Genomic DNA, 24,119 nt, shown 5'->3' with positions numbered 1-24,119 from the left:
GCCATGAGGAAGGGTGAAAAGGTTTGAAAGAGCCTCTGTGGTGAGTGGGAGACTGAGTTGATTAGGGAGGTGTAAAAGGATTGCCTTGTTCCTTAAATAGTAGGTTGAGTGTGGCAAAAGCATGCCCCATCTTTTACTATAGTCCCGTTGATTCCCCGAGATGAGTAGAAAACAAGGCTGTTGATCTTGGCCTCATACAATGACATTACTGTAGGCTACTAGATCTAGAGTGGGAAGGTACCTCAGAGGCCATCTAGCCCAATCCCCTCATTTTATAGGAAACTAAGGTCTAGGGACTTGCCCACGGTCACACATTGTTGTTGTCATTTCAGATTTAAGATTTCAAGTTTGGTGCCCAAGGTCCTATTTCTATCTTCAGGTATTTTGCCAGCAGTTAGAGTCAGCCTCATGGCTTAGAGGCTTTCCATAATCATAATCAACTGAGGAATTAACATGTTTGTCTTATAATATTTTGTTAAAGCCAACATAACATTAAATGGTAGAGTTTTGTAGCACATACTTTCAAAGCAATGATCACTTAGGTAGATTTCAATACCTTACTCACTATCGGTTACCGTTGATAATCTCTCCTTAATCCACCATACAGTTTTCTCATTCAGTTTGAATAAAAGCTTATTTCCAACTCCCTCCCCCCAATTTTTCCTTTGGAGTTGGGGCTCTCCCATGATTTTTTGCTTTAATAGCTGGGTGTAAATGTGAATTAAATTTGTAGTCTCTAGTATCCTTAGCGATCAGCAGGTTTGACAGTTGGCTTCTGAAACCAAGTTTGGAGCTTTGTTTTCTATCAGAAGCTGTTTTCTAAAAGAGCCAATGGCTGTTCCAGAGGAAGAGCCTTTGGGGAGGTGGGGAAGCTCAGCAGACTTGCTAAGCAGGGTTTGCAGGCTGCCCATTGAGATGGGGCCTTGGTTTAGCCCTCTTTGCCCCTATGCAGGTAACTGAAATTGGAAAGAGGATTTACCTCCAGCTCAGTCTTATTCAAACCATGGCTGTCAAGAAGACTGTCCTGTGGGCTATCTGTCTCCTGGTCTCACACCATACTCAGGAACTTGTCTTTGCATTCTTGGAATTCTCAATGTCCATGAACAGGTATAGGGCTGAGCTGCAGCCTGGGGATAGGCAAGAGCCCAGGAGAACAGGCAAAGTGGTTAGAGGTGTGAGGGATGGTTCTCACCTCCGGAAGAGTTTGGGCAGTGCAGAGGGGGTGGCAAGGGTGACTTGGCCCTGGGCTGATGACTCTTGTGGGAGAAGGGTGAGATGGGCACAGGTTCCTTGGGGTGGAGCCAAGATGACGGCTTGAAAATGGGAGAGGGGTGGGATGGTCACGACCTCCTGTGGTGGGAGGGACAGCAATGCTCATGGAACTTGTTGGGTTGGACTGGGGTCAGCCATGGCCCTCGGTCTTGGCTGGGAGCCCACTGGGCCCTGCCATACTTCTGCTCCACAGGGATATCATAGAACTGTGGAGAGCAGTGGGATCCAACCCTCGCAGCTGCCCTAAGGTGTTGCACTTTCTGCTGCAGAAGCTGGAGTACAGACCCTCCCTGGAGGAATCTAGCCAGTTGAAGGAAGCTTACTTAGAGTCCCTGGCTGTGAGTTACCATCTTCCCTTCTTTTTGTCTTCCAGGGCTTAAGGCTTGGGGGAAGAAGCAGGCAATAAATAGCTCATACTTCTTTATCCCATTAGCATCTCACAAGAACCCTGTAATGAGGGCATATGTATTCTTATCCCCATTTTACAGATGAGGAAACTGAGCCTTAGTGCTTAAGTGACCTGCATGACCATGGACAAGTCATTTCCTCTCCCTAGGTCTCACCTCTAAAATGAGTTGTATTGAAGCCTGCTCTCCTAGCTCCCAACCCAGTCTTCACTCTCTCTAATAATTTCCTTTCCCTATAACCTCTTTGTTTTTTTCAAACGTCTTTGTTTATGAATTGACAAGCATTAACAAATGTGAGCAAAGAAGAACAGAGAAGAAGGATTGTTATATGATCCTGTGAATCTCTATTACATACAGCTTGTTAGTTAAAGTACATATTCTATTTAACTCAGTGGTTTCAACATTGTTACTGGTTTGTCTCCTTCTGAATGTCCTGCTCTTTTGTGTATATTTTATTAGAGACACATTTCTTCTTTTCTTTTTTTTGCTATGCTCCATTCCCCCATAACTCTCTTCTCCTCAAAGGAGTGGGGGAAGCTCTTCCTTGTAACAAGTAAGTATAGCCAAAGAAAATACATCTATACGTGGGACTGTTTCTGAAAATGTGTCTCGTTCGATATCTTGAGTCCATCCTCTCTCTTAAGAGGTGAGTAACATTTTTCATCATCAGCCCTTTGGAATCACGGTTGGGCATTACATTGATCATGAGTCCTGTCTTTTCAAAATTGTTTTCCTTCATAATGTGGTAGTTACTGTATAAATTGTTCTCAGGCTTCTACTCACTTCATAGTGCATCAGTTCGTACAAATCTTCCAAAGTTTCTCTGAATCTGTTCCTTTATTCATTTCTGACAATACAGTAATATTCCATTATATTCACAGACCATAATTTGTTCAGCTACTCCCCGATTGATGAACACCCACTTTGTATCCAGCTATTTGCTACAACAGAATACGCTGCTGTGAATATTTTTGGGTGTATAAGTCCTGCTTTCCTGCTTTCTTTGAACTTGTTGGGCATATGCCTAGAAGTGCTGGGTCAAAGGGTACCCATACTTCAGTGACTTTGGGGGCACTGTTCCATCCTTCCATACCCCCTCTAACAATTGTCATTATCTTTTTTTGTAATTTTTGCAAGTCTGATGGGAGTGGGGTAGAACCTCAGAATTGTTTTGTGTGCATTTCTTCTGTTAAGAGCCATTTGGAGTGTTGTTTACATATTTTTATTGATAGCTTGCCTTTCTTTTTTTTCAGAACTTCCTGTTCCTATTCTCTGATCATTTATCTATTGAGGAATGGCTTTTGTCCTCCTACATGTGTATAATTCCTTATATTCAATATCCATCATTTATCAGAGAAAACTTGCTGCACATATCTATCCTCAGTAAACTGTTTCCCTTCTAACTGCATTGACTGTTTATGCAAAACCTTTTTGATTTTACATAATCAAAATTGTCCATTTTGTTTCCTAAGTTTCTCTCTGTTGCTTGTTTTGTCAGGAACTCTTCCCTTCTCCATAGTTGTGAAAGGCATTTCCTTCTGTGACCCTCTCGTTTGTTTATTCTGTGACCTTTTATATCTAGCCATGTATCCATTTTGAGTTGACTGTGATATGTGGTATGAAATATTTCTCTAAATCTAATTTCTTCTTCCAGTTTTCCCACCAGTTATTGTGGAATGGTCAGCCCTTAACTCAGTATTCAGAGTCTGGGCTTTTTGAACACTACCTATGATATGACTTCATTAAACCTCCCCCTTCTCTGTTTTTTTCCAGGCCATGAACATACTATATGAGATAATCTTTGTCCCTGAGTACCAAGATGCACTGAAGACAGCTTTTCCCCAGTTCTTATTCTCCATGGTCACCCAGATCCATTATATCTTTGAGCTAAACCTGCAGGATAAAGATTACACCTATATAGGCAAAGACTTTACCATCCTTCCTTCCATGAACACCAGCCCCAGCTGGTAGGTGAGACCAGCGAAACCAGTGGGTTGATGTCCGCTGTCTGGCAGATTGGAAGGAGGGGCCTCAGCCACTTTCTCCTCAGGCTGGGACCAATCCCTCCAGCCAGCCCGGCCTACCTTGAGAAGGCCAAGCTATTGCAGAAGGGTCCAGGGAGGCGGGCCTTAGCTATTCCCTCTCTGCATGGGGAAGGCCCCATGCTTCCTAGGAGCCAAAGCTAGAAGGGACCTTAGAGATAGATCACCTAGCCCAACTTTGTCACCCTGCCTTTTTTACAGATGGAGAAACTGAGGTTTGGAAAGGGAAAGGGATTTTCCCATGGTCACACAACTAGTAGCTGTCAGGACTGGGTCTTGAAACTTGCAGGATCTGAGGATTTTAGCTAAAAGAGATTACGTAGTTCTGTCCTTCATTTCACAGATGAGAAAACTGAGGCTCACCCAAAGAGGTTCTCTATTTGTCTCCTTGGACTCCCTGGTGCTTAGCCAGTGGCCAGGCCTGTGCATTGGAAAAAGCCTTGGGCGAGGAGTGGGGAGACGTGATTCTAGCTCTGGTTCTGATACTAACTTGCTAAGTGACAAGTCACTCACCTTGTCTGGGTGTCAGATTCTGCTTCTGGAATAGACAGAAAAGTGTAAAGAGCACCGGGTTCAGAGTCAGAACATACCTCACCCTACTCTGCTACTCACTAAGAATAATTATGATGATGATAATAATAGTTGGCATTTTAATGCCATTAATAACAATGACTTTTTCAGAAATAGTATTTTATTTTTTCCAATTACATGTAAAGATAGTGTTCAGCATTCATTTTTTCAGTCCACATTTTTCTCTCTCCCTCCCTTCCCCTCCCCCCTGCCCACGGTGGCAAGCAGTCTGATATAGCTTATACTTGTGCAATCATGAATAACATCATTATGTTAATGCTAGGAGTAACTCTAATAGTGCCCTAAGGTTTACATCACCTCACCTGATCTGCACAACAACCCTGGAAGGTGGATGCTATTATTATCCCCACTTGACAGAGGAGGAAACTGAGGCACAGCGCAGTTAAGCGACTTGCCCAGTGTCACACAGCTAGGAAGTAACTGAAGCTGAATTTGAACTAGAGTCTTCCTGACTCCAGGCCCAGTGCTTGAACTACTAAACTACCTAGCTGTAACTACCTCAGAGAAGGCCCCCAGTCACACAGGTCACTTATGCTATGGCTTTGACCCTTCTTGGTGCCTTTGTGCCTGTTTCCCCATCTGTGAAAAGAAGGGGACTGGGCTTCATCTTATCTGTGCTGTCCCTTCTGGTGGCACCAGAGATAGAGACAGAGGAGAGGAGAGAGAGAGAGACAGAAAGAGAGAGAGAGATGGAACTGGAACTCTAGGACTATAAAAGCCCCCGCTCCTACTTCCCATCCCCCTAATAGCAACAGTAAAAATAAACAGCATTTCTACTATGCTGAAGGATTCCAAAGTGCTTTCTTTAGGCATGCCTTTTGGGGGTAGCATTGCAAGTGCTGTCCCTCTCTTACAGAGGAAGAAGCCATGAAGCTTCCGGTGGAACTGTTCTTCCCAGAGATGCCCCAAGTCTCTCCCAGTCTGGGGAGACACCCAGTGTAGGACTAAACATCCAGGGGGGGATGGGGGCTGAGAGGCTGGGCCTGACACTGACTGAAGTGCCCCTGCTCTGTCCATAGTACCTCAGTGGAGGCCGTGAAAAGCCTCCTCTCCAAGAATGACCTCTGGCAGGAGTTTGCTTACCTGGAGCTCCAAGATGCCTGGGCCCAGCTGGTGGCACCCAAATCCTTCTGCCAGGGTGTCTGTATGCTCGCCAGGTACTCTGTCTGACTTTCCTTCCTACTTTGTTGGGGTTGAGGCAGTCTGCCACAGAAGGAGGTTTGCCCCAAGTTCAGAACCAGAAAACAAGGTCTAGGGGATGGGAGGAGTGTTCATGGGTCTGGGGAGAAGGGTCTGCCCCAAAAGGGATCTAGGGAGAGAGGCCTGCCACAGAAGAGGGTCTCCCCAAAGCTCAGGCCCAATTCGGGGAGAGAGGAGAGCTTGCCATAGGTTGGACAAGATCCTGCCTGTTCAGCTACAAATGTTCTCAGAGAGAGGCTATTCAGCCTATCTGTGAAGGCCCCTCTAGGGGTGGGGTCAGGGATGGCACCCCTCAGCAGCAGCCACCCCTAGAGTCTTGCCACACTGACCAGTCTGCCTTGTTGAACAAATGGGAGGGTTCTTCTGCCAGCGTAAGTCTGATGACTAAGGCCCAAGGGCAACCTCTCCCTCCCCTGGGACCCCAGACAGGGCACAAGATCAACCCAGGTGAAGAGACTGAGGCCATCTAGGTCAGGAGTGTCCGAGGCAGGATTTGAACCCAGGGCTTGGGATCCCTGAGCTCTTGCTCCAGTCCCACATTGACCTCTGGCTGGGGGTGGAGGCAGACAGTCCTGCCCTGGGGGGTGGGCTTCCTTCTGCTCACTCTTTCCTGCCCCAGGGCCATGGTGGAATACAGCTGCCCCCACATCCCTGGGATCATGCGTCACTGCATATCCATGTTCCATAACAAGGAGGAGAGGCAGAGAACAGTGGCCATGATCTTCTTCACAGAGGTGAGAAATGTTCCCCCCACCCCCTCCGGCACTCCCACCTCCAGTTCCCCTCTGTCCCAGGGCAGAGGGGCCCAAAGTACACCAAGCTGCCTCAGTAAGTAGTGGCTCCTCTTCGAGCAGAGGCTGGTGACCACTAGTCAGGGATGGTGGAGAGTGCAGTCCAAGCTGGATGAGATGCTCCCTCCCCCTCCCTGGCATCTGCCCCTTGGGAGAGAGAGAGAGAAGCCAAAAGCCACCTGGGCTGGCTTTCCCAGTTCTTGCGGAGCCCGCTGATATCAAAGATGCTGACACAAAGGACGATCTTCGCCCATCTACGCAAAGGCATGAGAGACCCCAGCTTGGTGGTACAAGTGGTCACCTTCCATTGCTTCAGCAGCATCATCTGCAGCCCTGAAAAGGTAAATGTCCCCACCCTGCACCCCTAGCTGGAAAGCCATGCCACCCCCTAGCTAGGAAGGCATGACGCCATGCCAACCCTCAAAGGACCAGAGGGCAAATGAGCTCCTTTGCCACTGTCTACTTGGCTGCCTCCTCAGTCACTGCTTTCCCTGTCCTTTCCCCAGGCTAGCCTGCTGCAGGCCCAGCTACCGGCCCTCCTGGATGCTCTCTATGACCCCAGAGAGAAGGTGATCATAGCCAGCCTGTGTACCATGTCCAATGTGCTCTACCAGCTAGGCAAACAGAGTGTTGACCCCTTCAGCGTGGATATTGCCCTCAGCCTGAGACCATTCTTCGATGATGTGAGCTTTGAGTGTGGGCGTGGGTGTGTGTTAGTGTGCTGTGATTGTGTGGATGCAGGTGATTGCACAGGAATATGGTGGAGAGTGGGTTGGGGCACTATTAGGAAAGCAGCTGCCAGCATGGGCCTTGGCCTCAGTTTGCATATGGTCTGTTTGAGGAGACAGGACACATATACAAAAGAAGACTTAGGCCTGGAAAGAGTCAAGAGCATCTTCAGCTCCTTGATTTAGAGCTTGAAAGAAGCTGAGTGCAACCAGTCATTTTGTAGATGAGGAAACTGAGGCACAGAATGGTTAAATGACTTGTCCAGAGTCATATGATCAGTAAGTATCTGAGGCAGAATTTGAACCTGGGTCTTCTTGATTCCAAATCCAGTGTCCTGAGTCCAGCTGCCAGCTTTTCTGGATCCTGGTCATGTGACCTTGGGCAAATCCCTTGGTAACCTTGTTTGCCCTTTTGCCAATTGAGGGGGTTGGAGTAGATGAGCTCAAAGACTCCAAGTATGATTAAGTCCAACATCCTAATACAAGTACGAAGTGATACAGCAACCATGTGAGCATGTGTGTGTGCATGTGTGTGAGGTGTGTGTGGGTGAGGTTGTATGTATGTGTGTGTGTGTGTATGTGAGCAAGTGCGCAAGGTTGTATGTGTGTGGGTGAGATTTTGTGTATGTGTGTGTGCGAGGTTGCGTGTGTATATGGGTGAGGTGTGTATATGTTGTGTGTATGGGTGAGGTTGTATGTGAATGTGTGTGTGAGGTTGTGTGTGTGTGAGGTATGTGTGTATGGGTGAGGTGTGTGTGTGTGTGTGTGTATGTGAGCAAGTGCTCGAGGTTGTACGTGTGTGGGTGAGGTGTGTATGTGTGTGTGTATGGGTGAGGTTGTATGTGAATGTGTGTGTGAGGTTGTGTGTGTGTGTGTAAGGTTATGTGTGTGTGTATGTGTGTGTGTGAGGTTGTGTATGTAGGGGTGGGGGATGAGGTTGTGTGCCTGAGGGTATGTCTGTTAGTGCTTATGGGAGCATGTGCATGATGGATGAATTCCTCAGGGATGATTCTGGTATTGTCTGTCTGTGGATATGTGCTTGGGAGTGGGGGGGGGGTCATACATAAGTGGATGGGTGTGGTGATGTGCTTGGGGATACAACAGGATATAGCTGGGTGGGCCTGTGCAGTCCTTTGCACGCCTTCTAGCCCTGCCTCATGCATTTCTAGTTGATGATGTATGTGCTTCCGGGTATGTGTCTATGGGGGGAGATGAGCTTGAACAGAGGCATCTGTAAGCAATCTGAGGGAAGGGACAGTTTCATTTTGCCTTTGAATTACCAATGCCTAGCACAGGGGGACTGGACCTATGATGTCATGTCTTATGAAGGAAACTCCCTTGAGAAATGCAGGTCAGAACCTTAGAATCTTAGAGAGTTGATTAGGGGCACTGAGAGGTTATATGACTTGCCCCCAGGGTCCCACAGCCAGTATATGTCAGAAGTAAGACTAGAAATCACAGTCCTGAGGTGGCGCCTCTATCCCCTCTGCCATAGTAAGAGGCTATATGTATGTATGTAGAGGTCACAATATGTTAGTGTACACTAACCTACCCATCCAATTTAATTCAGTGAGTATTTATTAAGCACCTATTATATGCCAGTGTATCAACAATGTGGCTAGCAGCTACTGTGGCTGTGTAAGACCAACAACAACCAGCACACAGATGGGCTGCCATCACAGGTTCTTTGATCTGCTTTTCTAAGGAAAGCAACTTTAAGGGATTAACAATCTCAGTTTAATCAAACATACATATATCATTCACTTAGTTTGGGGGGAAAAGATCAGCCCCCTGAACTTCAAGGCAAATACAAATAGAAATTACAAACATCAACAGACAGACCTTGTCTGATCAAATGACAATACATAGTTACCAGAGAAGAACCAAGGAGTCTAGGTTAGCAAAGCCTGGGGGGTGGGGCAGTTAAAACGGCTTGCCCAGAGTCTCAACACTCCTTCCATGAGTGAGCCCCAAAAGTCAAACACCAAGTTCCCTTCAATTATATCCTGTTTGGAGCCCTGAGGGCTCTGATCTCACCCAGGCTGGGTGTGTGAAAGTTCCCCATCCCCAGTATCACATCACACTGATTGCCTCAGTGGTGAGAAATAGCTGAGAAATACTCCAAAACAAAGACAGCAAAAGGTTTCCCACTGACTCAAGCAAAGAGGGCACTTGATACTCTTAGCATCCCAAAAGGGAAGAATGGCAAAAAGTCTGATTGCCGTAACAGCCAGGCAGCTAGATGGCGCTGCAGTGGATAGAGTACTGGGCCTGGAGTCAGAAAGATCTGAGTACAAATATGGCCTCAGACACTTACTAGCTGTGTGACCCCAAGCAAGTCACTTGATTCCTATTTGCCTCAGCTGCTTATCTGTAAAATGGGAACATACTGGAAAAGGAAATGGTAAACCACTCCAGTATCTTTGCCAAGGAAACCACAAGGACAATGTCCATGGGGTCATGTAGAGTCAGACACAACTGAACAACTGAACAACATGTGCCAGGCACTAGGGCTGCAAAGACAAAATGAAAACTCTACTGAGTAGATTCAGTAAATGGGAGGATGTAGATGGGATTGCTGTTGTGTCCGTGTGCCTTTGAGTGTGTGTATGTATGTATACATATGAGGTTGAAGGGATGGACATGAAGGGTTGTATACAAGTATCCAGGAGTCATGAGCATATGTGTATTAAAAGGTGATGTGTGTCTGGTGGAGTACATATATGCAATGTAGACATGTTCATGGGGGGAGAATCAAATTGAGGACATGAGTGCACGTGGCTGTGTCTATTGAAGTACATGTGTGTTTATCTGAAGCTAACGGTGTTTACACGTCTGTGTCTCCTCCGAGGCCATGAGTATGTGGGAGAGGAGTGTGTCTTTGTGCCTCTGGGTGCAAGGCAAAATACAGGAGCATGTATGTCTACATGCATATACTCAGAGGCATCAAGTTGGAACAGGTAGTCGCATGTTGCATGCTCAGGAATCAGCATATGTGTGTGCATGGGGAACTGAAGGTTTGTCAATCTATGGTGTGTTTGTGTATGCACGAGAAAGGGGTGTGAGTGTGTGACTGGTGTTCAGTTGTTTCACTCATGTACAACTCTTTGTGACCCCACTGGAGGTTTTCTTGGCAAAGATACAGGAGTGATTTGCCATTTCCTTCTCCAGTTTCATTTGACAGATAAGGAAACTGAGGCACAGAGTGGTTAAGTGACTTGCCCAGGGTCACACAGTTAATAAGTATCTGAATTCAGGGGTTCTTCCCTCTAGGCCAGGCACTCTATCCACTGTTGAACCGCGTAGTTACCCCCAAGGGTATGACTAGGTCAAATTGTACTTCTGGGTGAATGAGCCCTGAGTGAACATCTAGGACTGATGGTCACATTGGGCATATATGCAAGAGAGATGCACGTCAGTGTGCCAGTGGGTGTTGTTTTGTGTTGGAAGTGTGGGTGCATATAGAAACTGGGGGCATTTGCAGGGCGAATCCCTTATGGAATGCCTGGCCCAGGATCAAGGAATTCTCTGGTTGCACATCTACTAGAATCAGAGCTCAGGGTGCCTAGTTCCCACAACCACCTGACGCACCCTCTCCCACAAATATGCACACACAGAAGTCACGGGTGGAGGGAATGCCTCCCTCTCTCGATAATATGGCAAGTTGAGAGAGGCATGTATACATCTGGAATCATTTGAGCAGAAGATTTCTCTTCCATGAGGCATCCACCATAAAATGGGAAGCCACTTCAACCTCTGAGCTTAATTTTTATCAACAGCAATATGGATAAGCTGAAGAATAGGTACTAATCCCCATCAACAAAATCACAGATCCAGTCCTCCCCCAACACTGCCCCCCAGAAAAGTTTGGATTTCTTCTTCAATTACAATCTTTCATTTCTGTACACCAGCCAAGCTCATCTTTGGTTACTGTAACAAGAGCTTGTTTGTCCACTGGACAAATTTGGAAGCTGCCATCTTCCAGGAGGGTAGCTAAGTGGCGCCATAGTTCATAGAGTACCAGGCCTGAAGTCAGGAAGACTGATCTTTCTGAGTTTGAGTCTGGCCTCAGACCCTCACTAGCTATGTGACCCTAGGCAAGTCACTTCACCCTTTTTGCCTCAGTTTCCTCATCTGTCCAATGAGCTGGAGAAGGAAATGGTAAACCACTCCAATATCTTTGCCAAGAATGGCAAATCAAATGGGCTTGTGAAGAGTTAGACATGACTGAAAAATGGCTGAACGCCTTCCAGAAGTCAAGTTAACTAGCAACGGCAATGGCCAGCCATTCCCAAGACCACTCTAGGCCGTTCAAGCTTGTCACTGTCTGAAATGATCTGGCACTGGAAGGATCAGGACATTCAGTAAAATGACCAACTTTCCGAGGCCCACCTGTTGTTTCAACAATCTGGCTAGCAGCTGCTTCGGGGGTATAAAACCAACAACAACCAGCTCTCAGAATGCTGCAAGCCCAGGTCCTTTTGATCTGCTTTACTAAGGAAAGCAACGTTAAGGGGTTAACAATCTTACTTTAACCCAGCATACAAATATCATTCACTTAGTTCAGGGGAAAAAACCAGCACCCTGAACTTCAGAACAAATACAAACAAATTACAAACATCAACAGACAGACCTTGTCTGATTCAAATCTCAATTCGTAGTTACCAGAGTTTGACCATGTCGGAACATCCGGGCAAGCTGGAGGGCTCTTAACTACAGCTGCCCGCAGTCTCCACTTCAGCACACCGCCAAGAGTGAGAGCCCTAAGCAAATAGCTCTGTCTTCCCTTTTTATGCACTCTTTAGCCTTCATCTGAGTGACCAGAACTTAAGCTCTTACTATTGGCTCTGGAGTTAGCACCTCCCCCTGGGACCTTGAGGGCTTCACACCCACATCACCTTAGCACCTAATAGCTAGGGGTTTGGGGCCTACTTGGGAACGAAGATATAATCAGACCTCCCTTCATTGGCCCCACCTGGAGCCCCACCTTAGTAACCAATTCACACCCACATAGGCTTAGCACCTAATAGATAGGGGTTTGGGCCTGGGGCTTTGCACCTAGTAAGACTCAAAGACAATTAATCATTTTAAAACAGTAAGAAAGTCCCAACTTAATTGATATTACACCTGTTCATTCATATCCACTCAGTTGTACCAAAGCTGTCTGAGGCATGCTCTGAATCCAAAAATGTTCCAACTCCATAGCCATTACCTGACCATCTGGCCATCATCTACCCTGCTGGACAGCTCAGAGAGTCCACAAAACCTATATTCGGTTACATTGGGGTGCAGGGACCCTCCATGAAGTCTCTTTAGTACAGTTCTTCCCTCGTGCTGATAGAGCTTGCTGTTCCTGCTGGTCATGTAGCCACTGCTTTGCTGACCGTGGGTCCATTGGACACTGCTAGAGATGGCCTGGCTGGCTGTAAGACCTCTCTGATTGCAGCTATTGGCTCAACTGAAATATTCCTCATGAGAAGAGTGCTATCATGCTCTTTTCATTTAAAGCCAGAGACTTTTTTTTTTACAACTCTTGTAGAAAAGTAAGCTACCCTTGCCTTGGACCAGGAAAGTTTTCTGTGTCTTGTTCCCATTAGAATTTTGGCTAGACCTGTCCTCTCGAATAGATCTTTTCTTTGGGCTAAACTTCTTGGTCATTGGGCTTGGACATTACCTGGGTAAGCTCTTTCTAAGTCATGGTGAGCATTCCCTCCACTTTCTGGTTTTAATCTTTGAAATTTTCTAAATTTAATGACTAATTTCTAAGTCTAACAACTCTTTTGTTGTTATGAGGTTCAAATGAGATAACATTTGTCAAGTGCTTGGCATAGTGCCTGGCATGTAGTAGGGGTTATATAAATGCTCATTATGGAAATGCCCCTTCTCTTCCCCATGTAGATGGGCAGGTGGGAAAAAAGCCTAGACCAGCTGAGCCCAGGGAATAAGGCCATGTTGCATTACTAGGCCTTCATATGTAGATGTGCTCAGGAGAAGTCAGGAAGGGGCTTGGAGATCACTCTGATATACTCATTGGGAGCAGAGAGCTTATAAACTGGGTCTCAGTTTGTCCTGATCCTGAGCTCATACATTTAGAGCTAGAAAAGACATTAGATTGCCATAAGTTCAGTAGATGTCAGGGTGGGAAAGGCCTTTGAGCCACCCCACCCCTACCTTACAAAGGAGGAAACTGAGGCCCAGGATTGTTATGTGACTTGACCCTCATTTTACAGAGAGAGGAAGCCATTTTAAGTGACCAGAAACTCAGATCACTTCCTCCAAGGACCTCTGACTCCAAATCCAGTGCTCTGTATGTAAAAACTCTGCCGCTGCGGATGGGTGTGTTGGGGTGTCTGCGCATGAAAGCAGCCGTTCTCTCCCCTCCCCCAAACTGGGTCTGTGATCTGCCGCTACAGGGGCTGGAGTGGCAGGGGAAGAGGCTGAGCATAGGGAAGGTGGCAGACGCCAAACACCGGGGGGCGCTCTGAGCTCCCGCGTGTGTCAGTTCGTTTCCACTGCGCATGCGCCCGCCGGCCGTCCTGTTCCCACGATCCCCGATCCCCCAGCATTCCCGGCGGAGCGTGCATTACCTTGCCTATGTCTTAGAGACCGTAGGGGCGGGGCAGAGCCTCCTTGACCTCCTCCACCTCGCTTGGTCCCATTGCTCGCCTGGCCGCCCCCCCCCCCCCCCGCACGCAGTCCCGTCGTGCTCGAGCCCCGCCCCCCCCCCCCCCCCAGCCCTGCCGCCGGAGGCCCCAGGCCCACCGGACCTAGAAAGGAGGTGGGAGGGGTGGGGCGCACCTTGCACCCTCCCCACCAAAGAGCCTTTTTTCAGTCTTAACAGCCCTTGATCTAGGGTTCAAATCCTGCCTTTACCGTCTTACCACCGTGCGACCTTGGGCACATCACCTGAAGTCCCAACTTCTTTTCATCTTAAATCCCCACCCCCCCACTCCTTCCATCTTGTGGCTCTCCCTGACACCGGCTCCCTCCCTCCTGTGGGCACAGCCTCCCGGCCCCCCTTTCCATCACTGGCTGCACTCTTGCTCATTCCCCTGGCCAGGCAGGGGAGGTGGAATATTCCTTGCTCCCCTTTGCGACTTGAGCCTCTCCCTCTACGTCCCTCACTCCGTAATCTCGCCTGCTCTGGGGTTCGTATCTATCATCCAATCAAAATTCTGGCAGCTGTTGCCTAGAGACTCCAGGACACTCTCCTCCCTCCCTCCTAGGGTTCAGTGCCTAGCTCCAGCCCTTTCCTTCCTGACCCCGCCCCCTCCCCATACTGGCTCTGGAAACCCCCTTGAACTCTCCTTGAATCTCCCCACTTGATCTGGCCTTTGCCTGAGGCTTCAATCCTCTCAACCGGCCTTTCATTATTGTCGTGCCCATTTCTCTGTTAGCCTTAACCTAGCCCAGCCCTTCATTGTCTGTTACCTCCCACCCCTGATCCTATCTCAACCCCATTCTCTTTGTCCAGGCATTCGACCTCCAGCCACCCCAGCCTACTGGCCACTCCCATCAAGATCCTCCCTAGACCCCTCCTCCAGCCACCCCAGCCTACTGGTCACTCCCATCAATATCCTTTATAAACCCCTCCTCCAGCCACCCCAGCCTACTCGTCACTCCCATCAATATCCTTTATAAACCCCTCCTCCAGCCACCCCAAACTACTTGGCCTAGATCCCTCCTATAGTGTTTCTGTATATAAGGTCCATCTTGTTTCCACGAAAGGGCTGAGATTCAATCTAGCTTGCTTGCATTAGTGATACTAATATTCAGATTCCTTAAGAGTATGGCCATTGGGGGCAGCTAGGTGGCGCAGTGAGTAGAGCGCCAGCCCTGGAGTCAGGAGGACCTGAGTTCAAATGCAGCCTCAGACACTTGACACATGTACTAGCTGTGTGACCCTGGGCAAGTCACTTAACCCCAATTGCCCTGCCAAAAAGCAAAAAAAAAAAAAAAAGTCTGGCCATTATGGTAGATCTTTAATAAACCCTGTTTGTCTTTGGCTGAAAGAAGGCTTGGGTAGAATTCATTCAGGCAGGACTCGCTTGTCGCTCTTTTGGAGTCCCAGCTCCCCTAAGCCTCAACGTTCCTGTTTGCTGCCCTCATACTAGGGGACTTCATCAAACGTTCCTGCTTCCCCCTCAAGCACCCCCACCTTCCACTTCCTCATTCTGGTCACTTCCCATGACCTCTTCCTCTGCCCCTACACACATGGAGAAGGCCATGGCCTTGATGTTGCCATCACCTACAAATTCTCCACTTCCATATTTAGGAATTCAGAAGTTCTCTTGTGTGATCACGATCTGTTGTCATTCCAACCTCATACCCTGCTCTTTCTCCTCACAGTGCCCTCCAACCCCTAAACCCATCTCAGGCCACTACCCTTGCACAGGCTACACATCCCCATTTTAACTCCTTGGTAAACCAATTCAATTCTCTACTGTCTTCTCTTGAATCCCTTGCCCCTTTGTCCTATTGCTGACCAGGGCCTTGAGCCCTGGATTACTCCCACCATCCACTGCCTTCACTTCTGTGAAGGGAATTATGATTTTTTTTAATATTCTATATGCTGTGTGTAATGAATATACTAATAAATTAGATTTTTCAGAATTGCCTTTCTTGTGAGTCAGACTCACAATGCAGCTTAGAATGATCAATTAAACTTTGACAAGGCTCCCAATCACTGGCATCCTTCTGCCTGTGTACCTGACATGAAGCAAATCAAAGACTGTAGAACCTGTTCCCATCACAGAACTCTGATCCTGTGACCCACTAAGTAAAGACCCCCAAGGACTCGAGCAATATTGCTCTCACAGGACTCCAGAATTATTCTACTGTCTTGCATTTTGTGGGTTTGTTGTGGGGAAGCTGGTCAAGCCCGTGAAAATCATGGTTTGTAATCCACCTTCCCCCTTCCCTTCCCACTTGTGATTTATGTATATAGTCTCTCTCTTCACTTCAACAAGATGGAATTCTGATCAGGAGAATTCCCGATTTGCAGATCTGTTCCTCATAATGAAACTAATTAAACGGCTACCTGATTACTGGTACTTTGTCTCTGGCCTGCTGTTCCATCATTCTCAGGTTAGAGACTGGCTCGTAAAATCCTCTTAACACTCCTATGCCTTTGTGCTGCTACAAGGCTGGAGAAAATGACAGAACTCTGTTGACTGGATCCACTACAAATCTATGTTACGTCATTTCACCTGGGCCCTTACTGCAGCAAAGCAATGCTTTTACACCTTATTTCCTCCCCTGCCCACTCACCACCTAGGCTCTTCCAAACCTCTTCATCCCTCCTCAAGCCTGCTGTAGCTCCCCTTCCTCATACCCTCTCAGATGAGGATTTGTCCTCATATTTCACTGAAAAATTCAAGGCCATTTGCTGAGAGGTGCCTCTTCTCCCCTCCTCATCTTACATCATTCAGATGTCTTTTCCCATTATCTCTGCCTTTACCCTATTACTATCAAGGGTACCCCTATATTTCCAGTCCCCCAAACTCACAACCTAATTAGTACCCTTGATTCTTCACTTTCATACCTTCCCCCAACTTCAGGTTAAGGCAAATTCCTCTACTTACACAAGTGATCCTATCCCATCCCATTTTCTGCAGCAAGGTGGCTCCTCCATCATCCCCACTCTCTCACTCATATTTAGTCTCTCCCTGTCCACTGAAGGCTTCCATGCTGTCTACAAACATGCCCATGTCTCCCCCCATCCTCCCAGCTCTACTAACCATCAATTTATATCTCTCCTCCCTTTTGTGGCTAAAGTGGAGGAGGTACGTATACTTTGTTTCCTCTTGCTTCTTAACTCTAGAGTGTAACTTCTAGTCCCATCATTTGACTGTCACTACTCTCTTCAAAGTTACCAATGATCTGTTGGCCTTTTCTTAATCCTTCTCTTCCTCCTCTCAGCAACATTTCACACTGTCAAACACCCTCTTCTCTTTGATACTCTTTCTCTCAAGGTTTCCATCTCCTCCTACGTATCTGAGCCACTCCTCAGTCTCCATTGCTGGATCTTTGGCCAAGTCATGCCCACTAAAGATGAGTGTCCCCCAGGCCTCTGACTTGGGCCTTTTTCTCTTCTCCCTCTATACTATTTCACCTGGTTATTTCGACAGTTCCCATGGATTCAATTATCATCTCTGTGACAATTATCAGATCTACTTGTTTCCTAACCTCTCTGCTGATCACCAGTCTCATATCTCCAACTGTTTATTGATCTTGAACTGATTAAACTCAACATGTCCAAAATTGAAACCATTATCCTTCCCCCCCAAACTCTTCCTAACCTCCCTATTACCATCAAGGGTACCATTATCCTTCCAGTCACCCAGATTCACAGCCTAATTAGCATTTTGATTCCTCGCTTTCTCCCCCTGCCAACATCGTTTATTGTCATATCCTGTTGATTTTACCTTTGTAACATCTCTCATGACAGCCCTTTCTCTCCCCTGACACTGCCACCACCTTGGTGCAGTTCTTCATTACCTCACACCCAGGCAATAGCCTGCTGGTGGGTCTACGTGCCTCCTGTCTCTCCCCATTGCAATCTATCCTCCATTTGGCTGTCAAAGCAGTCTTCCTAAAGCACAAATCTGACCACATCACACACACACACAACACCCCCCCCAACTCTGTTGACTCCCTATCACATCGAGGATCAAATATAAAATCTTCTGTTTGGATTGCAAATCCCTTCATAACTTGGCTCTCCCCCCACCTTTCCAGTTTTCTTACACCTAACACCTGCCTACCTCCCACTCTCTGTGATTCAGTAACACTCCATCTCCAGGCTCTGGGCATTTTCTCTATCTTCCATGACTACAAGTCTGTCCCTCCTCATCTCTTTCTCCTGGCTTCCCTGAGGTCTCAACACAAATCCTACCTTCTGCAGGAAGCCTTTTTCAATCTGCCTAATGTTACTGCTGTTGATTACCTCCGATTTGTTCTGTATATGGCTTATCTGTGCATAGTTAACTTGAATGTTGTCTTCTGCATTAGACTGTGAGTTCCTAGAGAGTGAGCACTGTCTTTTACCCTTTTTGTATACTCAGAGCTTACCACAGTGCCTGGAACATAGTAAGCACTTAGTGTTTATCTATTCACTGACTCCCCAGGCCTCAGTTTCCTCAACTGCAAAATGGCTGTGATGTGGAAGATAGAGATCTGGTCCTACCTCTGACACATCCTGACTCTGTGACCCTGGGCAAGTCCCTTGACCTCTCAGTGCCCCAAAACAACTCTCTTAAGTCTGAATTTCAGAAGAGATGCCAGCCTGCATAGGTAGAAGGAGTTCCTTGCACCAATGAAATCAAAGATAGGGTTGTTTAAAAAAATAACTAACAGAGGTGGAGCCAAGATAGCAGAGTAAAGGCAGGGACTTGCCCAAGTTCTCCCCCAAACCCTTCCAAATTACCTTCTAAAAAGACTCTAAACACATTCTAGAGCAGCAGAACCCACAAAAAGACAGAGTGAAACAAATTTCCAGCCCAAGACAGCTTGGAAGTTCTGCAGGAAAGGTCTGTTGCACCAGGGGAAGAGAGGAGTGCAGTCCAGCATAGACCAGGCCCCAGCAGGCCTGCCATGAAAGGACTGACAGGCCCAAGCAGGCTTTGAGAGTGATTGAATCAGCAGTGACAGTGGCTGCTTCTGGAGCTCTCAGCCCACAGATGGAAAGGAGGTCAAACAACTGGTCAGGAGGAGATTACAGGGGTCTCTCTGATAGCACTGAGGCTGGACCCTGTTCCTTTGCCCATACTTGGATCTGGGTCTCAGTCGTAGGTGGCAGTCCCAGGGCAAGGAGGAGCACTAGCATAGCAGAGCTTGCAGTCACCATGGAGGGGAGACCCTCCTCACAGTTTCAGGGCATAAGAGAGTGTTTGTGGTCGCTCACAGACCAGAACACAGGCCAGGAGAGTTGTAAACACCTCCCCTTAGATTGTACCACCTTGGAAGAACTGAAAACTTACAGGTCCCTAGAAATATATCTGAAAACAGCTGCACAAAATCCCCGAAGCTTGGGACAGTGCACCCTCCACCCTGGAAGCAGAGCTCTACTTTAACAAAAAGTTAGAAGTCAACTAATAGGCTGGGAAAATGAACAAACAGCAGAAAAAAAAACTCTGACTATAGAAAATTACTAAGGTAACAAGGAAGATCAAAACACACACTCAAAAGAAGACAACAAAGTCAAAGCTTCTACATCCAAAGCCTCCAAAAAAAATGTGAATTGGTCTCAGGCCATAGAAGAGCTCAAAAAGGATTTTGAAAATCAAGTAAGAGAGGTAGAGGAAAAATTGGGAAGAGAAAGAAATGAAAGTGATGCAAGAAAATCATGAAAAACAAGTCAATAGCTTAGTAAAGAAGACACAAAAAATACTGAAGAAAATAGCACCTTCAAAAACAGGCTAAGGCCTATTTATCCTTTTATTAAGGGGATTTGTTCTATGAAGTTTGGATTCAGTCAAAGGGCCACACTTGAGGAACTAGAGGGCCACATGTAGCCTTAGCGCTGTAGGTTCTCCACCCCTGGACAAGACCAAATGGTAAAAGAGGTCCAAAAAGCCAATGGGGAGAAGAATGCCCTAAAAAGCAGAATTGGCCAAATGGAAAAGGAGGTCCAAAAACTCACTGAAGAAAATAATTCCTTAAAAATTAGAATGAAGCAAATGGAAGTTAGTGACTTTATGAGAAATCAAGAAATAATAAAACCAAAAGAATGAAAAAATAGAAGACAATGTGAAATATCTCATTGGAAGGGAGCCTGAAGGACTTGATTATATCCAGTTATTCTCTAAATACAGCTGATTTCTAGTTGGGTTTATTTTTGCTTATTATCATATAAAAAAAACTATGACTATTTTTTATAAGATGGGTCCTTTTATCCTTTTAATGTTTTAGCAGTGAAATCCCTGAAACAAAATATACGATAGAGTTTTATGGCCCTTGGAGAGCCAGGTTGTTTGTTCTCCAAAACATTTGGACTAGTCTACAATCCTAGCAACTGTGGATTTGAGTACCTGTTTTCCCATTTCAACATTGAACTTTAAAAATTTCCGCTATTTTTGTTAGTGCAAGGGGGCTAGATATCCTAAAGTTATCTTGCTAATGATAATAATATTTATATAGTGCCTACTATGTACTAGACACTGTGCTAAATGCTTTACAGTCATCATCACATTTGAGACTCACAACAACTCTAGGAGGTAGGTGCTAATTTTATTCTCGTTTTACAGTTGAAGAAACTGAGGTAAACAGAAGTTAAGTGATTTACCCAGGATCCCATGGTTAGTGAATGTCTGAGGTTGAATTTGAACTCCGGTCTTCCTGACTCCAGGCCTGGCACTTAGTTCACTGTGGTGCCACCTAGTCTTGATTAGTGTTTCTCTTATTTTTGAGGAACTTAAGCATCTTTCATGGGGTTATTAACTATATTTCCTCTGAAAATTATCTGCCCTTGTCCATGGATCATTGCTCCACTGAGGAATATATATTAATCTTGTGAATATGCATCAGTTCCTTATAGATTCTGTATGTCCTTATAGATTCTGGATATGTTTACTAGAAATTATTTTTCTCAATCTATTTCTTTTCTTTTAATTTTTATATTATTACTTTTTGTTGTACAAATAAAACCTTTTGTATACTTAAACGCACCAGTTTTACCTCTGATAATTTCTTCTAGTTGTTTGATAAAAATGTCCCTCCTTTACAGATTTGAGACCAATACATTATTCCTTTTTCTTAATTTAAGAAAAAATAATTTAAAATTCACTTTGACCACTGTTTCATTAGGGTTAATTGTATTGTATTCCTGTGACATACAGCTCAAAACATATATAGCCCTCCAATTTCCCAGCAATCCTTATCTAATAGTGGTATCATTCCGTATTGCCCATTGTCTATTCTATACCATTCATTTGTTTTTCTGTTCCTTTTACAGTACCAGTTTTGATAATTCTTTTCAAGACATTTTGAAATCTGCTAGTGCTACACCCCTCCCCCCTACACGTTCTTTCCCCATTCTTTTTCATAGTTCTTGGATGTTGTTGATAATCTAATTCCCATGTGGATTTCGTATGATTTGTGTCTAATTCTGGTAAATAGCTTATTGTAATGGCCTATTGAAGCCTTTCTCTCTGTATCTAATGACATGATCATGCAGCCTTTATTGTTTTCATCTGGTTGATATGATTTGCTAAATTAACTGCTTTTCCTGGTTGTTTTCTAACCTTGCATTCCAGTAATAAATTCTACTTTGTTGTGGCGATAAATTATTTTGATGTTCTGTTGCATTCTATCTGCAAGTATTTAATTCAGTTTTATGCCTCTATAATCATTAATATTATTGACCTATAGTTTTCTTTTTCTCGGTTTTGTCTTTGTTTGGTATCAGGACCAGAAAATAATTGCTTCATAGAAGAAACTGGGCAGCTGACCATTTTTGTCTGTTTTGAAAACAGTCTATGAGACAAAAAATCTTAGGCATTTGGAACTGCGGCTGTTGCTCAGTTGTTCGGTCATGTCTGACTTTTTGTGACTCCATGGGCCACAGCACACTGGACTCTTCTGTCTTCCACTATCTCTTGAAGTCTGTCCAAGTTCATGTTCATTGTTTCTATGATACTGTCTCTCCATCTCATCCTCTACTGTCCCATTTTCCTTTTGCCTTCAATCTTTCCCAACATCAGGGTCTTTTGCAATGAGTCCTGTCTTCTCATTATGTGGCCAAAGTATTGAAGCTTTAGCTTCAGTATTTGATCTTCCGGTGAATAGCCTGAATTCATTTTTATGATTATTGGTTGATTTATCTCCTTGCTGTTCAAGGGACTCTCAAAATTCTTCTCCAGCACCACAATTCAAAAGCATCAAATCAGCAGCTTTTACCTTTTCTTATAGTCCAACTCTCAAAACCATGCATTGCTACTAGAAAAACCACAGCTTTGACTATATGGACCTTTGTCAATAAGATGATGGCTCTGCCTTTCAGAATGCTGTCCAGATTTGCCATAGGTTTCCTTCTAAGGAGCAAGCGTCTTTTAATCTCATGACTGCAGTGGCCATCTGCAGTGATCTTTGAGCCGAAGAATCTAAAATTTGACACTACTACCATTTCTTCTCCCTTTATTTGCCAGGAAGTGATGGAACCAGTTGTCAAGATCTTAGTTTTTTTATGTTAAGCTTCAAGCTGGCTTTTACTCTTTCCTCTTTCACCCTCATTTAGAGGCTTCTGAATTTTTCACTTTCTGCCATTAGAGTGGTAGCTTCCGCATTTCTGTGATTGTTGATCTTTCTCCTGGCAATTCATAATTCCAGCTTTTGATTCACCCAGCCTGGCATTTCACATGATGTATCCTGCATATAAGTTAAATAAACAAGGTGACAATATACAGCCTTGTTGTACTCCTTTTCCAATCTTAAACCAATCAGTTTTTTCCATGGTTGGGTCTAACTTGCTTCTTGGCCTGCATACAGGTTCCTCAGGAGACAAGTATAATGATCTGGTACTCCCATCTCTTTGAGGACTTGCCACATTTTGTTGTGATCCACACAGTCAAAGGCTTTAGTGTAGTCAATGAAGCAGAAGTAGATATTTTTCTGGACCTCCCTTGCTTTCTCCATAAGCCAGTGTGTTGGCAATTTGGTCTCTAGCCCCTCTGCCTCTTTGGAAAGTAGCCTGTTCTGGTAATTCCCAGTTCACACATTGCTGAAGCCTAGCTTACAGAATCTTATGCATAACCTTGCTGGTGTGTGTAGTGAGCACAATTGTTAAGTAATTTGAACATTCCTGGGCATTGCCCTTCTTTAGGATTGGAATGTTATCTTTTCCAATCCAGTGGCCACTGTTGAGTTTTCCAAATGTGGTGGCATATTGAGTGCAACACTTTAACAGCATCATCTTTTAGGATTATAAATAGCTCAGCTGGAATTCTGTCACCTCCACTAGCCTTATTAGTAATGTTTCCTTAGGCCTACTTGACTTTATTATCCAGAATGTCTGATCAGTAATCACACCATTGTGGTTATTGGCGATGTTAAAATCTTTCTTGTATAATTCTTTGTGTATTCTTGCCACCTCTTCTTAATCTCTTCTGCTTCTGTTAAGTCCCTACCATTTCTGTCTTTTATCATGCCCATTTTCACATGAAACTTTCTCTTGATATCTCTAATTTTCTTGAAGAGATCTTTTATCTTTTCCATTCTATCATTTTCTTCTATTTCTTTGCATTGCTCCTTAAGAAAAGCTCATCTCTCTTTGCTATTCTCTGGAATTCAGCATTCAATTAGATATACCTTTCCCTTTCTCCTTTCCCTTTTGCTTTCCTTCTTTCCACAGCTATTTTTAGGCCTCATCAGACCACCGTTTTGTTTTCTTGCTCTTCTTTTTCTTTGGGATATTTTTTGTTGTTGCTGTCTCCTGTACAACACTGTGAACCTCTGTCCATAGTTCTTCAGGCACTCTCTCTACCAGATCTAATCTCTTAAATCTATTCATTACCTCCACTTCATACAGGTCATACCGGTATGATCTAATAGTTTTCCCTACTTTCTTCCATTTAAGTCAGAATTTTACAATAAGAATCTCTTGGTCTGAACCACAGTCAGATCCAGGTCTTGTTTTAACTGGCTATATAAAACCTGTCCTCTATATTAAACAAGTTACTTGTTCTTCAGAAGTTCAATGAACATTCATTAATGAGAGTCTTCAAGGCACTGTGAAAGGTGCTCCAGACGTAGGGACAAAGTCAGAACAATCTCAGCCTTTAAAAGGTTTGCATTCTACCCAAGGAGATGACACACACATTGAAATGAAGCAAATACAAGATCCACACGAAGTAATTTTAGGAGTGGGAGGAGGAGGAATCAGGCAGTGCTCTGTGTAGGGGGTGATGACATTCAAATTGAGCCTAGAAGAGTGTGAGAGGGATATTTTATAATGGTGTATTTACACATGAGAGTGTGTTATTGTTGTAATGGTATATATACACACAAGAGTGTGTTGTGGTGGTATACTTGGATGGTTTGCATATGTTGATTCAAAAAGGGATGTGTGTAGATGTGTATAATTATATACAT

General features: G+C 45.2%; 1 protein-coding gene across 1 annotated transcript in view; it reads left to right on the top strand.

Moving 5' to 3' along the window:
• LOC118833036 (maestro heat-like repeat family member 5) overlaps positions 1–24,119 on the top strand; it is a 138,403-nt gene that overhangs the window by 89,009 nt on the left and 25,275 nt on the right. The window contains exons 15-21 of the mRNA XM_036740429.1: positions 953–1,107; positions 1,466–1,610; positions 3,453–3,646; positions 5,332–5,469; positions 6,132–6,246; positions 6,501–6,644; positions 6,810–6,986. Coding sequence (XP_036596324.1) covers positions 953–1,107; positions 1,466–1,610; positions 3,453–3,646; positions 5,332–5,469; positions 6,132–6,246; positions 6,501–6,644; positions 6,810–6,986 — 1,068 coding nt within the window. The remainder of the gene's footprint in view (positions 1–952; positions 1,108–1,465; positions 1,611–3,452; positions 3,647–5,331; positions 5,470–6,131; positions 6,247–6,500; positions 6,645–6,809; positions 6,987–24,119) is intronic.

The sequence above is a fragment of the Trichosurus vulpecula genome (genome assembly GCF_011100635.1).
Source record: "Trichosurus vulpecula isolate mTriVul1 chromosome X unlocalized genomic scaffold, mTriVul1.pri SUPER_X_unloc_1, whole genome shotgun sequence".
Classification (NCBI taxonomy): domain Eukaryota; kingdom Metazoa; phylum Chordata; class Mammalia; order Diprotodontia; family Phalangeridae; genus Trichosurus; species Trichosurus vulpecula.
The sequence above is the reverse complement of the archived record's forward strand: the minus strand, read 5'-3'. Positions and strand labels throughout refer to the sequence as shown.